Source organism: Molothrus ater, chromosome 10, assembly GCF_012460135.2.
Source record: "Molothrus ater isolate BHLD 08-10-18 breed brown headed cowbird chromosome 10, BPBGC_Mater_1.1, whole genome shotgun sequence".
Lineage (NCBI taxonomy): Eukaryota > Metazoa > Chordata > Aves > Passeriformes > Icteridae > Molothrus > Molothrus ater.
This window is the reverse complement of record NC_050487.2, coordinates 8,494,787-8,510,322: the sequence shown is the minus strand read 5'-3', so window position 1 is coordinate 8,510,322 and position 15,536 is coordinate 8,494,787. Positions and strand designations below refer to the sequence as shown.

Below are 15,536 nucleotides of genomic sequence, written 5' to 3'. Positions count from 1 at the left end.
CCTATTCTCCAGAGGGGATGCAAGGCTGCTCCTTGAGGAGAGGCAAACCCAGTGCTAACAGACTCTCCCAGGGCTGCCCACACTACCTGAATCTTGGATGTGATTCTGCTGTCATCTTCCAAAGGACCCTCACTCAGGGCTGGCCAAAACCCTCCATGAAGCCATCTCATTCATGATGAATGAACACCATCCCTCACTGGCTGCTAGAGCCTCAAACCAAGACCTGGACACCTGCAGGATGGTCGAGCTCCCACCTTCTCCAGGAAGGGGAGATCTGACCACAGAGTGCCAGAGCGATGCTGGGGAGTGTGAGCCTTGTGCTCAGCCCATTGAAACCAGAAACTGCAGCTCATGTTTCCCCAGCTGCAGCTCCAAACTGAGGAGCTTCCAAAAGTTCAGCTGTATTCTCTAGGGGCACAAAGTGTTAGCACTAGAGCCTGTTCTCCTAGCAGTGCTCGTGGGCTTTTTTCACAAGGGTTTGCCTCTCCTGCTGAACCTGCCTCAGCTACCACCAACTTACTGCTTCATGGAAGGGGAAACAACATGAAACAAAGTAAGCCTGCAAAACCATTTAAAAAGAAAAAGCAATACTCTGAGGCTGATACAAAAATCTATAGCAAGGGACCACCACAGAAGAGAGACCTTGACTCAGGCTCTAGAGCAAACATGCTTCAAATTACCAACCATCCCATCACAGCAAAATCAGTGTTTTCATCTATATCTTGCAAGTAATTTACCACATTTTTGGGGACTGTAATACATCTGACATGGAGGTGCAGTTCGTACCCACCTTCTCTGTTTCTGTTACCACCACCTGGCTGTTATCCTGGTTATTATCCTCCTCACCTACAGCATGAGCAGGAACCATACAATCACTAATCAGCATCAGGCAGTTTGTAAGCATGGTGCCAGCTCAGAGCAGTTCTGACAGTTAAGGAATAACTACAGTGTAAACATGAACTGTACTCTCTCCAAGGCAGGAAGACAGATCTTGAGATGATAAAGCATCTGGGAGAGGAAGAGTGGAGAAAGACAAACAAATCTCTACAAAGAACTTCGAATAGAAGGCTGTTGTTTTCTTTCGTACCCTTTCATTAAGGCTATCAGTTCCAGGAGCAAAAGTCCACCAGGAGATTAGAGATAAGCAAAGCTCCACTTTAAAAATATACATGGCCTTTATTTGACCACTCACAGAACACCAGCTTCAGGTAGTATATTTGTGTTTTTAAGAGCACAGCTCAAGGATTTCCTACAAAGTGTCAGGAAAAGATACCTTTCAGCTGTTCCAGAACTACATTTCTGGTGAAAAACTAATAATAGAAAGCAGTACAAAAAAGAAACTAGTATTAACCATAGACAGGATAATTACAAGGAATTGCTCTCTTGTCTTCTGTAGTAATAAACCCAGACAGGTTCTCCACTAAAAGCCCATAGATTCAATATCTAGTCCAAGCCAAGACATAAACCCAGTTAGTGTGTTGGACTAGCACCATTCTGTATCACCCAGACACCAGAGCTGGCATTTGAGGTATTCAAAAGTGATTCTAAGTAATCTGGTAACCAAGGAACATCAAGCAAGCAGGCTAGGTGACTGATTCAATATTTAAGAACTGCATGCAGCCACAGCTGTCACACCTAAGCACTTCATTCCCTGTCTAATCTCATGGCAACTCCTGTGAGGCAGGCAGGACTGATTTACAAAGATTCAGAAACACAGCCACTCATGCTGCTGCTGGCCATTGTAATCAGGCATTGTGGCTTTTTTTTTTTTTTAACACACACTTCATGCCCAGGTTATACATAAACATAAACAAAGACGGTCATGAATTGCAAGCAACGCTCCTGGCACAAATGTTTGCAATAATTAAATCCTCCTCCTTCCAAAGGAAGAGCTGCTCTGTCCTTTTACCTCTTTGAGACATCCTCTCTCCTCTCATTACAGTATGGCATCTTCCCTACCAGGTGTGCCCATCCCCTCCCAAAGTGCCACCAGCCCTCAGCTGCCTCTCCCCAGTATCTCCAGCTGGGCCACCCTGGCACACGTCCAGCCCAGGTCAGATGCAGGCACCTGAGAGCTGGCACTGAAGAACAGGGGGATGTCCTGGAGACTTGGAGCTGTGGCAGCCCCATCATCCAGTAAGCCATTCACACCTTCTTCACTGCATGCAAAATGCTCTGGTTTTACAGGTATAACCTAGTGGTTGTCCAAGAACTTAAAGATTCTCAGGTTCTCCTGTGTAAGACAGTTGTGACAGTAAAGACAAAGCAGTGTGAAAGTTACAACCCTATAGAAATCAACTGTCCTGATGACAAGGACTTTGAAACTCCCAAGTTTCGGGAAGACATGGGTGAGCACAGAGCCACACAAGGCTCCAGGAGGGAGATGCAGGAGCAGCACTTCAGCACCTTTCTGCAAACACCTGCAGCTAGTAGCAAGAAAATGACACTATCCATAGAGAATTCATGGCCAAGAATTTGCTATTTAAATGAGATTCCTAAACCTGTTTACTTGCAGATACATCAGGGTAACCTCAGGTCATTTAGCAACAAAGCAGGGAGTCTGAGCCTTAGCCTAAGGGAGACCCAAATTCACTTTTCACATTTCTTATCACGTTGCAAAAGATGCTCCTCGTAAAAATGGACTTTCCATTTCCAGTTAAGATAAAAAGGAACAGAGAGAGCATGTCTTTATAATTCTAGCACTTCACTGAAACACTGTTCAATCTATTACTCCTATCTCCATTTTGGGGGTGTTTGAACGCAACTTTCATGTTTCAGAGTGTCATAATTATGTGGAATCAAATCCTTCTGCTTCTATCTCCAAGTTTCATGGAGTCTCAAGCAGAACACATTCACCCTTCACATAAAGGTAATTGTGCCTTGCTTCATGAAACCCAAAACAATTGCTTAAGGTGAACAGCTGCATTCATGGAGCATTAACTTGGACAGGATTTAGTATCAACACTGCTACATGAACTATGTCACTGTTCAAAAGAAAGCAGTGACAGTAAATCTTTTAGTGAATTACCTGCATAGTTTACCCAAAATAGAGCTTACTGTAGTTCAGAAGTGAACACACTGAACTACATCTAATTGAGAAAGTGTCAAGCAGCAGCTAAGGAAGAATTTTAGATGCTTGAAATGGGAATCTGATCACTGGATGAGGAACAGGGAAGAGTAAAATAGCATGGAAGGGAAGGAGTGGTAGAGTTACGACATTCATGGCTGGTCCATGTTTATGTTGCAGGTAGCATTTGAAAGCCCATTATCACGCCTGCTTTCCAAAAGGCACCACAAAAGGATCTGCTAATGAATTCGAGTCATTACAGTAAGACAAAAAGCAGGTCGTCCGACCTGTACACACGGCTTGCATCATACCTTTCCCTGCTCCTTCTGATACACGGGGGAATTACTGACTGTGCCGGCAAACGCCGCGACCTGCCTGGCCAGCGGGAAGCGCTGCGCGTCTCCATGGGCAGCTCGGCTGCGCCAGCAGGGCTGAGCCGCTCGGAGCGGGCAGGGGCAGGGGCCGGGCCCGGCTGGGGGCACAGCCGCACACCGTGGGCAGCGGCAGGGACCGGGCACAGCCGCTCGGAGCGGGCAGCGGGCAGGGGCCGGGCAGAGCGCAGCACCACCCACGGCAGGTGCGCCCCGCTCGGAGACAGAACAGAGCTGCTCCTTCCCTGCCGCATCCCGGGGCGACACCGCGGTGCCTCCCAGGTCCTTCCGCAGGCAACTTCCGCTCGCACCGAGTGCCCCATCCCGGGGACTCAGCGATGGGGGAGAGCCGAGAGCCCACGGACGCCTCCCCGGCGGGGCCGGGATGCAGCCGGGCTGCGGCAGCGCACAGCGCTCCCCGCTCGCAGCCCCAACCCTTTTTCCCTCCTCCCATCCCGCGGGCGGCGGGATGCGGGGGGACCCTCCCGGGGCATCCCTGCGCGCTCGGTGCCGGGGGCGGCTCTGCTGAGTCACGGCCGGGCCTCCCCCCCGCACTCACCTGCGGGCCGCGGCCGCTCCGCACCCCGCCGGGGGCAGCGCCGGCCGGGCGGCGCAGCGCGCCCGCTCCATTGCAGGCGCCGCCGTCCCGGGGCCCCTCCGCGGGCTCGCCGCTGCCGCCGCCCTCCTCGCCGGCGGGGAAGAGCCCGCAGGAGCGCTGGAAGCGCGCCACGGGCTGGGAGCTGCGCAGGGTGCCCAGCAGGCGGGCCATGCTGCCGCCAGCTCCGCGCTGCGCGGCCCCAGCGCGCCCCGCCGGCCGCGGGGCCGCGGACAGGTGCGCCCGCCCCGCCCCGTCCCGCCCCTCCCGCACAGGTGCCATGTCCCGCCCCGCCCCTCCCGCACAGGTGCCATGTCCCGCCCCGCCCCTCCCGCACAGGTGCCCTGTCCCGCCCCGCCCCTCCCGCACAGGTGCCATGTCCCACCCCTCCCGCACAGGTGCCATGTCCCGTCCCTCCCGCACAGGTGCCATGTCCCGCCCCTCCCGCACAGGTGCCATGTCCTGTCCCTCCCGCACAGGTGCCATGTCCCGCCCCTCCCGCACAGGTGCCATGTCCCGCCCCTCCCGCACAGGTGCCATGTCCTGTCCCTCCCGCACAGGTGCCCTGTCCCGCCCCTCCCGCACAGGTGCCATGTCCCGTCCCTCCCGCACAGGTGCCATGTCCTGTCCCTCCCGCACAGGTGCCCTGTCCCGCCCCTCCCGCACAGGTGCCATGTCCTGTCCCTCCCGCACAGGTGCCCTGTCCTGTCCCTCCCGCACAGGTGCCCTGTCCCGCCCGGGAGCGCCCCTTGCCGGCCCTGCGCTTCCCCGCCCCGGCTCCCAACCCAGCGGTCACCCCCCGGCAAGGAAGGACATTCAGCGTGTTCCTTTTCTTTGGTGTTTTTCCTGCCATGATGTCTCCCTGAAGATAGAATGCTCTAAATCGCACCAAGATCTTTGGGAAAAACAGTTAGGTGTGGATGCCATGCTACATGGGCTCATATTCTGTCAATTCATCTCATGGTGTAAAATGCACCCTGAGCTGTCCCCAGTTTCATTTTGTTCGGTTTTGGAGCCAGCTTTTATTTCTTTTCCCAAATATTTGCACACCTACGTTGTATACATCACATGTACACATACACCTCTAAGGATACATCTCTAAATATTTTATCCCTTAAATACAGCTGTGGAGTTTCCTACAGAAAAAGAGGAGTTATCCCTTGGAAGATGCCCCTGAAGTTCTAGGGCTGCAAACCTTGCCACAGGTGATCCCTGCTGATTCCTATGTTTGAAACATTTAGCACCTTAGTTCCATCAATGCATTTTTTTTTCTTTTTAGAGCAGCCCCATTTGTACAAGGATTGCACAATCATTATTTGCTCAACATACACTCATTTAAAGTTTGTTGCTTTTTTTTCATTCTCAAATACCCCAAATTATGCAAGATTGCATCAAGGCATTTTTTTCCAGAGCACTTGGAAACCAAAGCCATGTTCCTTTGCTTTTTTAGCAAGCCAGTGTGTTCCTGTGCCACAGTTTGGGCTGTCTGCAGGAGATGCTCACCGAGGCCCCATGAGTACCACTGCTCTCGAGATGGCAGAGCCATCTCATCACCCAGCCTGGGCTGGGGCCACATGGCCTCTGTGAGGAATCCCAGGGACAGCTCTTCATCATCCCATCCACAGTCCAGGGCAGACTCCATGGATCTCAGTTAATTGTTTGTGTGATTAATTTTCTTTTATCTTCTCCAAACACAATCTTCTGTCAGCAGAGGTTTGCCCACATCATGTGTTGGGTGCTCTCCTCCCTGCTGGTGTGTGCACACACTCAGCCCTGGCCATGATGACTGGGCTCCCCTGTTAGAACCAGCGCACAGGGACTGAGGAGGGAGGCAGCCTGTGCTGTGTTTGTACTCCTACTTGGGGGAATTATTTATTGTTTGCTTCTGGGTTTGTTTTTTAATAGTGTAAAATTTACTAGATGCACTCATGAGTACCTGGGGAATATTTGTCTTCTTTTTCCTGTTCCTTTGATATGTGAAAAACGCACAAAAATTCGTAACATGTTAATTTGAAGAGTAAAATTACAGCCCTTTACAGGGCTGTATTACAGTAAAATTGCAGCTGGGAGCCTTGCCACTGATGCCAGTGGGATAGGATCTCATCCAGGGACACAGTGGAAAGCAGGAATGAAAGTGCATGGCTGGAGCCAGCACTTGGTGGGTATTTTAAAACATCTCTTTGTCAACCACAAGTCAATATTTATCTGATCTGCCTACATAGTTATGTCATTATAATACTTCCCAGGTATTAAAATAGAACTCAGCATTCACAGCCAGCTTCTCTCTAATTCCTCTGCAGGTGCACAGGTAGGTTAGTGGGAATGTGTCTCAGTGAGGAGGTCAGCATGCAGCTGATGAGAATTCAGGTTTTATTAATCAAACCCACTCTAAACTTAATAGAGAGAAAAAATAAGGGGACAATTTCTACTTATTGTTAATTTTAATATGCCAGTGGAATCAATGGCACAGCAAAAGACTAGATGTGTAGATTCTCAGAGTGTTTAAAAGAAGTCATTTATAAACTGTCTAGTAGCAAGAAAAAAAAGCTTTTAGAGCTTTATCTAGAGAAACTGCCTCATCCAAAGCCAAAATATCTCACTAAAAGCTTAATAGCTGGTTAGTATTTAGCTACATTTTCACAAGGGAAGAAAATCACCCCTGGGCTGAGGAAAAGCATGAAAGATGAGAATACAAAAGATAACTTTTGAGAAAGCTGAGAATAGTGCCTTGTGCTGAAGGCATTTCCTTAACAACAACGGGTGTCATTGTCATGATGGTGGATAATTTTGCCTTCAGCATCAACAAAGTTAAGAGTGAAGTACAAATTCCAGGGCTGGATGGTGGTGGTAGGAGAGCACAGCTCAGTTTTCAGATGTCAGCCTGAGTTTGCAATCCTGACAGCCACACAAACCTTGTTTTCCCTTAGGCTGAGAGAATGGGTCTGGAGGAGCAAAATACGAGCACAGGTTTTACTGTCACTCTACAGACAGCAGCCACATTTCACTGTGGAAGCTCACACTCAGTTATTTCTGCTGAGATCCCTCTGAGGAGGCTGTGGCTTATGATTTACAAACACAACTGTCAGAACTGTGGTTTTCCAAACAAAAAACCACTGAAGTGACAGGAGCATGAACAAATTGAAGCCCCTGCCTGGTGGGACGTGTCTGGTTCCAGGGAGAGGCCTTGGCAGTGTCTCTGGTGCCTGGAGGGATGCTGAGGATGTGGCAGAGCTGCAAACACCAGCACACGGTGGCCTGGGACCAGTGACCTTGGCAGTGAGATGTGGGCTGTGCCAGAGGGAGGGGTGGCACTCAGGAATCCTACACACAGACATCCTTTGGCCATAGGTCAAGACAGAGCCCCACCAACTCATCAAGTACCACAGCATTGTATTTCAACAGGTTTGAACAAATTTTCTCCTCAGCTTCATCCCACGTGTTTTCATTTCCTCAGTCATTTTCTCAACATACTCAGAGCCCAACTCTTAATTTCATCTTCCTTCACCATTTTCTGGCAATTTGCATTTTTTACTCTTTCTACTGAGAAAGAAACCATTAAAATGTGTATGCTTTAATACTACAAGTTACAAGTACTCTTTTTATAAGACTTTTGCTTTTTCATTATATTTAGTTGACAAGCTACTGAACACATTATTTTGGATCTGAGACTTTCAGTACTGAATGTCAGACCCAACCACCCACTAACCTTGCAGGCAAGAAAATGGAGCTTTCTCAGATTAGCTGGAAGAACTGAAGATTTTAAAATATGGTGAAGAGATGAAAAAAATCTGTAGAAAGTGCCCTTGGAAACCAACACATGAGAGACTGTGGTTTCCACAGCACTTGAGTTTTTGCTTTTTATTCAATACCTAACAAAGGTCAAATAAAATCCTGTTTTAAGGAATGTTTTTACAGAAAAAAATGCAGGAAAGGTCAATAAAGAAAGAATCTCAACAGGAGTCTGCACAGCTGTACTGGGTCTCAAGCCTGCACATTTTGTAGGTCTTTTCTGACTAGGAGAAAATGTTTTCTATGCCAATATCTTCATTAGTTTAGCTGAGTGATAGAGAAAGATTGGAACCTGTGATCCTTCTGCAGCCTTCAATGCACTGAACACACAGCAATTGTCATAGATGGTCAGAAAATGTAAAACTGCAGCACACTGTGTGTTAATTCATCAGTCCTTTGGGCTCCAAACTGCTCACCAAGTCCTGCAACTTAGACATGGAGGGAAATGGAGCTGTAGACCCATTTGTTAATAATTCTCACATAATTTTTTAAAAATATCCTTATTTGATATATATATATATGTGATTGTATTTTCAGTTTTAGAGAATGTAAGTACAAAAGCAAAGCAAAGTTTAGAACTTGGGAAGATGAAAGCAGCTCCAAAAACTGCAAGAAAGGGAATGTGCTAAAGCTGTGGCTGCTGTCTTGGGTAGAAATAATTAACTTTTCTGTTTGCAGTGTAAGTAACCAGATAATTCCATGTAATTGCTTATGATTTGCATTGCTTGAAATGGTATTGCTAATTTCCAGTGAAGATTAGCATGTTATTTAAATAATTATTCTGCACCATATCACTTGGACACTTCAATTGCACGTATGTCTACTGTGAAATTCCTAGAGCTGTTCACAATATTTCTGGTTATTTGTAGGCTACCTTTGCTATTGCAGTGTTCTAGGAGACAACAGCAGCAGAAGAATGAATAATGTTGTATTGAAATGTTGAACTAAACTCCTAAGAATTTTTAAAAACTCAACTATCATAAGAATTGACCTGCCTGATTATCTTATTTAAAATACCATATACCAGCTCTCTGGGAAAAAAATCTGATTTTATCAACAACAGTCTAGGCTTAAAATGGTAAAAACTTCTCTTTCTCTGGGCTGAGTGTTGCCCCAATGTGCTTGAAGCTGTGGAAAGGGTTTTTAGTGGTTTTTTTGCAGCAGCTCCATGCTGCTGTGTGGGGATCTCTGCTTACAGCACTCAGTGCCTGCACTGAAGGGGATCCAGTGACAAGGGCATTCAAACACAAGGGAATTCAGCAGGTTCTGTAAATCATTGCTGTAACAGGGCCTGGGAAGGTCTTTGCTAAGGGTGAGCAGCTCCAGACCCTTACAACCAGCTCCCCTGGAAATGGCCAGGCTGGCAGTACAGCTTTGCTGAAGAGGCAAGAGCACTGCTGGAGGGGCACAGCTGGGCAAACATCCTTTCCCTTTGCTTGCTTCATTCTGAGACATCTCCTGGCATGGGCTCTTCAATGAATCCTCATTCAGCAAGTATAGGAATGGAGACAAGATCACAGTTCTCGAGTAATTATTATCAAATACAGAGTAATACCCTACTTTTTACAACTGCCTTTTCCTTCAAGAAAGCCGTTACTCTGGAAAAGCCAGTTTTGCTCTGAGCCCACATGCACAGCAGGAAGCCTTGGAGCAGTCAGCTAATAATGGGCAGCTCACAGCCAGCACACAGGAAACTGAACAAAAACCAGGGACAGGAGAGGCTGAGTTCAATCCTGCACCTCTTCTGGGGCACTACTGACACTCCCAGGGCTGGGCAGCAGTGCTTCATCTTGCCATGCCAGAGAGCACCTCCAAATGCCCTCTGTACCCAGCATGTTCTCCATGGTTCCTCCTCCTGTTCAGAGCAGAGGATGGATCTGAGAGCCAGGTACCTCTCTGCCCTGCCCCTTGATAACTTCTCTTTGTGGCACCTTACATGCATCAAGCTTCCTGCCATCACCCCCAAAGCTGCAGCTTTATGCCTTCCAAGTGTTTATCCTGCATTATGGCAGCATGAGTCACTGCTGTCAAACACTTGTTTGGAATGCAAGAGACATAGGGTTCTTTTCTTTTGTCTAAAATCTATTTGCAGTAGGGAGCTGGGCACTGCCAGGGTAGGTCAGCCTGGCCATCAGCGTTGTTTGGTCCCTGCAGAGCCAACAAAAAGCATCCTGTGAAGGGCAACAGAGGCTTTTGCTGGGAGCTGCTGACCTCTTAAATTATGTTCTTTCAGGCAATTTATGAGTTTCAGCATAAAGACTGTTCAGGAGCAAACAGTCCAGAGAAAAAAGGGTGGGAGTGGAAAATGAGCAAATAAATGGTTTGAGATTTGTGCAACCGGTTCATAGGTTTACTTTAGTTCATACATTTATTTTGTTTGCATCCACGAACTTTGCATAACTAATGCCTTTTAAACCACTAAGAAATATATGCTCAGTCAATTCATTCAATTATGAACAGCTTTGAAATTTTCTACTTTTCATTCTATGCCACCCACATTACAGATGTCATCCTAAAAAACATAAATAGCTCTTGGGTTTTTCTGCTTTATTTCTACTATTTACATGACAAGCTTTAATGTCATTGATCCTATTTTAAAGACAGCAAAAAATCCCACATCCATCTGTCAACACTTTGACATTGATTGACTGGCAGTAAACCAAGGAGGATGCATATATACATTTTTTAAGGTATAGTAGATAGAAAAAACCATTAGGAGGCCTGACAGCATTTACCTTGATTCATTAAAAATAATACAAGTTATCCACTTGATATAGAGGAAGCTGTGAAATTAACTGCACAGGGCAGTGGGAAAAACCTTTAATAATCTGTGAATTAGCCCTGATTCTAGAAACTACTGCTGAGCTGCTGGTGAAGCAGGGGCCCTGCTATTCTTCCATGTGGATAAATGAAGCTGAAAAGGTGGGTTTTTTTCAGGTGTGACCAGTGTGTTTCCAGAGCCTGAGCCTGTCCTGCTCTTCCTTTCTGAAGCAGTTTGCAAACCCTTAAAAATGTGACCATCTTTGGACCAGAAGGAAAAAAGGAAAAGGGGCCCATATGGAAGACAGAAATACAGGGCTAAGCTCCATTTAGAGACCTCCTTGTGGAGACATCACTGAACTGGGGGCAGGCAATTGAATTTTTTTTCTCGAAAAACATTTCTTCAAACTGGATTTTATTTGAACTTTGATAGGCATTAAATCAAAAGCAAAAACTCAAGTTCTGTGGAAACCATAGTGTCTTAAGATAGAGCAGGAGGCTTGCCTGGGCAGCTCCCTCCTCCCTCTTCAGAACAGAATTATAAATGATCCTTCACCTCTAATAACTTATAGTAGGAGAGATTTTTCTACTATACCTCATACCAGACCAAACATTTTGCTGTTGAAATGTATTTAAATATCACCAAATGGCTGGCTGGGGGGAGAAGGGAGTTTGAACTTTTGTTTTTTTGCAGGAGAGAAATATGATCATAATTGGTTATCTCCTTTTAATGCAAACTCTCTCAACTGCATGGAAGGTTATTTTAATTTTTTAAAGTATCTTAGTAAAATATTTCCTCTGCATCAAGCTTTTGAACATCAGATGTCATCTGAGAGGTGTTCAACCACACCTGAGAGAAGCTGCTGCACCCTCTGCCCTGGGGGTGTCAGGGCAGCATTTACCATGGCTCTTGCACACACACTGGGCAAGCCAACAAGACTTGAGAAATCCAGTGACTGTTTTAGAGAAGGCATCCATGCCCACCCCATTATCTCTCTATTTATTTGTGCTCTTTTGGGGAATATGCAGTTTTGAAAAGCAATGGCAGCACACAGAACTTTTAACTATGATTGGTGACCATCCACCACAGATCATCCCTCTGGCTGGCAGCTTTCCTGGCAATGGCTGAAGAGAAAACCAGGTTTTAACTCCTTTCCTTAGTGGTTTTGATGTCTCTTTCAGTGCAAGAGTTGAGAGAAGCTGCATTCCTTGGGAGCTTTCTTGCATTAGCATCTACAAATCCAAACCACAGCTCTTAAATCAATGTTCAAGCTTCTTGCAGAATTAATACAGAAACTTGGGAAAAACTTCTAAAATCTTATTTGAAGCCTTAGACAATCAAAAAGACAAGACAACATAAATAAATAAACCAAAAATATTGATCTAAATACATTGGGTAAAAATGTTTCTCTGAGATTAGGGGATAAGGTTTTTGAAGGCTGAAGTGTTTACATAGACTTGAGGTGGTCCTAAGAAAAATTCTCTCAAACATGGTATTTTTCTCTCTACACAAAAGCCCAGTCAGTATAGATCACATCTCCTAAAATGAGATATATGTTGATTTCCAGCATGGAGAATGAATTGCCTCTTCTGTTGTTGATAAAATCATCCCAAGGTCTCTTTTGAAGTCCCTGCCAAACTAAGCTTGTTTTTTACTGATTTTATGGTCTGCATGTGAAAGACTTGATCTGGAATGGAACCTCAGCCTGGATCCTGATTATATTCCCTCAGGTCTAAATTAGAAAACTTGTGCATGCAAGGTCTGATTCTATATTGGCTAAGGAAGGTGCAACTAGAATAACTGCAATGAATCTGGTGGAATTCTTCCAAACTGGCATTTACTACTGGGTCTACAAATTTAGTCCACATTTTTGTGGGGAAAACAACTGTGAATAAGAAATGTCAATTTAATCAATTCTCAGTTATTCTTACTCATAAAACTCAGAAACCATACACTCTTCAATTAATGTAGTTTAGATTTTAAATTGGGATGAAGGAATCTCTTTCTTGACTCAGCTAGGACCTCATTTTTAGCTAATGGAAGAGTTTTCTCTCCAAAGGTTACATCCTGAGTTCTCACCCCCATCAGAAAGACATCTCAGTCGTTAGTTGGTTTTGTTACAAAATATTTAATATCGAATCAGCCCATTAGAATCAAGCTTCTCAACTTCCTCACTTGTCAGTACTGTGAGAATGAGGGGGCCAGCACAGGGACAATGGAGCAGGGGCATGCCAAGTAACAAATCAGATATCCCTCTCATTGGAGTTACAGTCCCCCTGGCAGGGCCAGCTCAGGAGTTGGCAGCACCCCCTGGCAGTCTCCATCCCCCTGTGGTGCTGGAGATCTCTGCACTGTGTCTGAGTCACTTGGCTGGTTCAGCAGAGCCCATTAGCCTGCTCTAGCATCCCCCTAAGCCACCCCCTCCACAGGCTGTGCAGTCCTGCTCCGTGGGGTTTCCTTCACATGCAAGATCTTCCCAGTCCCTGCTCCTTCCTGCTCCTGCCTCAACATCTCCTTGTGGCCACATTTCTCTTCACAGAGAAAAGCAAGGCACAACTTCCCGAGGATATATCCTGGGAATTGCAGTGAAGAACCGCACAGAAAGAAAAAATAATTCTTAGCTGATGTGCTGCTCCTCTTGTTGTGCTCGTGTGGAATGTGTTCTGGAGATTGCTTACCCAAGGTGACCAACTGGATCAGCTAACAGTCACGGGGTTTTCAGAAGTTAGAAGGAAGTTAGAAGTTAGAAGAAAGTATGATATGATGGAGTATAGTTTAGTATCTCTCTTTAATGTAATATAGTATTATTACAATATAGTATAGTTCTAATAAAGTGAGTGTTCAGCATTCCAAAGCAATGGAGTCAGATGCCAATCATTCCCTGCCTCAGGGAATCCCTGATTTTACAATATTTCCTTCCTAGAGGGAAGGCACCAAAGGGCACACAGTGCTCAGTACATGGTTGATACAGCAACAAAACAATGTTTTCTGTTGGAATCTAGAATTGTTCCCAATTCATCCCTAACACTTGCTTTTTGCTTTTCTGCCTCTTTTAAAAGCAGAGGCTGGGCTTCTCCAGGGTTGCAAAGACCCAGGTAGGTTTTATGCTCATGTCAAGCAATGTTTAAATTTGCTGTTTCTTGTGAGAAGATGTTAATGTTTATTTACAACCACAAGAAAACCCAACAAACCAACTTCCATGTGTTCACTTCAGCTTAAAACAAACAATTTTAATTTTAATATCTGCATATATGCAATAGTATGAATGCAAAAAAATCCCAAATTCTTAATCTGTTTCTCATTATGAATTGATTCAAGCACATATACATAATATTGTCGTCTGAATAATAGTAGTTGTTTCCAAGATGCCTTTAAAAAAAATGTCCCTGTCATTATCAAGGACAAAAACTTGGCCAATTTGAAGCTGATGACAAAAATTCTTAACCAGCTTCACTGGCTCAGTATTTCAGTTCAGAGATAACCATCCCTATTTTAACTCAAGGTTGCCAATGATATCCTGAAATAAAATCAGTAACTGGAATGTGTACTGTGTCTTCTAAACAGAGTTCCCAAAAGGACTAAGTAATCTGTTAAAGTGATTCCATAAACTGTGTCATTGCAAGGACAATTTGGGTAGCATAAAATAACTGCCCAAGAGCTAATAGCCATGCTGGCATTCACTAATTACTCTAATCACAATTAATAATAATTATTAATCTTGTTTTCATACATTTTCCTACCCAGCTGCTTTACTGTGGCAAACAGAACCATAATTTTGAGCCCCAAGGTGCCACTAAGACACAGCAGTTGCACATTTAAAATGCCCTGCTCCACAGAAATCCCTCTCCTTGCAGAGGCTGCTGCTCCAGCAAGCCCAGAGAGGCTCTGCCAGCCCCACACTGCATTCAGCACCCAGTGTTGGAATAAAGTTTCACTATTACTCTGAACTGCAGAAGACACAATGCTGGCTAAAACAAAAGACTTCTCTGAGGCTTTCCCTCTTTTTCTCATTTTAGCTTGTTTTTTTGGAAAAAAAAACCCAAAACAACAAACAAAAAACCAACAGTTAAATCCAAGAATGAAATTCCTGGATTCTTGATTCAACTGTATCATCACCACATGGTTTGAAGAAGTGCCATTATCTTAGAGAAGGTAATTTTTTTTACAAATACACTTGTTTCAAAAGCTGCAGCCAACCTGGAAGACTGCACCAATTTAAATACTGTTTTCTAAAAGATTTATAAAATTTATAAGATTTATAAAATGCCTGCAAAGACCCAGGGCAGATCTGCCCTAACACAGCTGCTGCTCCAAGGAGCCATTAATATTGTGGCACACCACAAGAGATGGGGACTCTCTTGGAGCTCTGGAGCCCAAACCATCCAACCTGAGATTCCCATGGGCTGGACCCAACCCAGGTGTGCCCAGGGGACCCCAGAGCCACCTCTGCCCAAACTGCAGAGCCACCCCATATCTGCCATCAGCTCAAACATTTCTGAGCTGAGTTTCCTGTGGATAGCACATCTGTGGGGATCTCTTTGTGCTGTTCAAGTTTAGCTGTTGGAGAAGGAGAGGCACCTGCTGGACATGGCCTCACAATTTCAAATGGTTCCTCATAATTTCTTAACAAAAGCTTGTAATGCAGTTACCTATTTGGGATGTGCTGAAAACACATTATGGAAAAGACATGGATGGGAACAACAAGAAATTATGCATCACCCCCAGGTTTAAGCCCTCACCCTTTTATTGCCAATAAACCTGTTGCACAATTTGGCATCAGAGTGATGCCAATGAGAGTGTGTCTGTGCTTGGGGCTGCAGGTGAACACTCTGTGAGGAGGAGAAGCTGAGAATAACCCAGGAGAAAAGAGGTGAGTGGTCAACAAAGGTCTGTCCTTCACACTTTCTCATTTCCTGAGCCAATCGAAATAGGACATTTTAGCAGATACAACAC

At 45.4% G+C, this 15,536-nt stretch overlaps 1 protein-coding gene across 1 annotated transcript in view; it reads right to left on the bottom strand.

The window, feature by feature from the left end:
• The window catches only part of SGPP2 (sphingosine-1-phosphate phosphatase 2), a 35,133-nt gene extending 30,926 nt beyond the window's left edge, over positions 1-4,207 (bottom strand). Inside the window, exon 1 of the mRNA XM_036389248.2 lies at positions 3,998-4,207. Coding sequence (XP_036245141.1) covers positions 3,998-4,207 — 210 coding nt within the window. The remainder of the gene's footprint in view (positions 1-3,997) is intronic.
• Between the last annotated feature and the right edge of the window lie 11,329 nt (positions 4,208-15,536).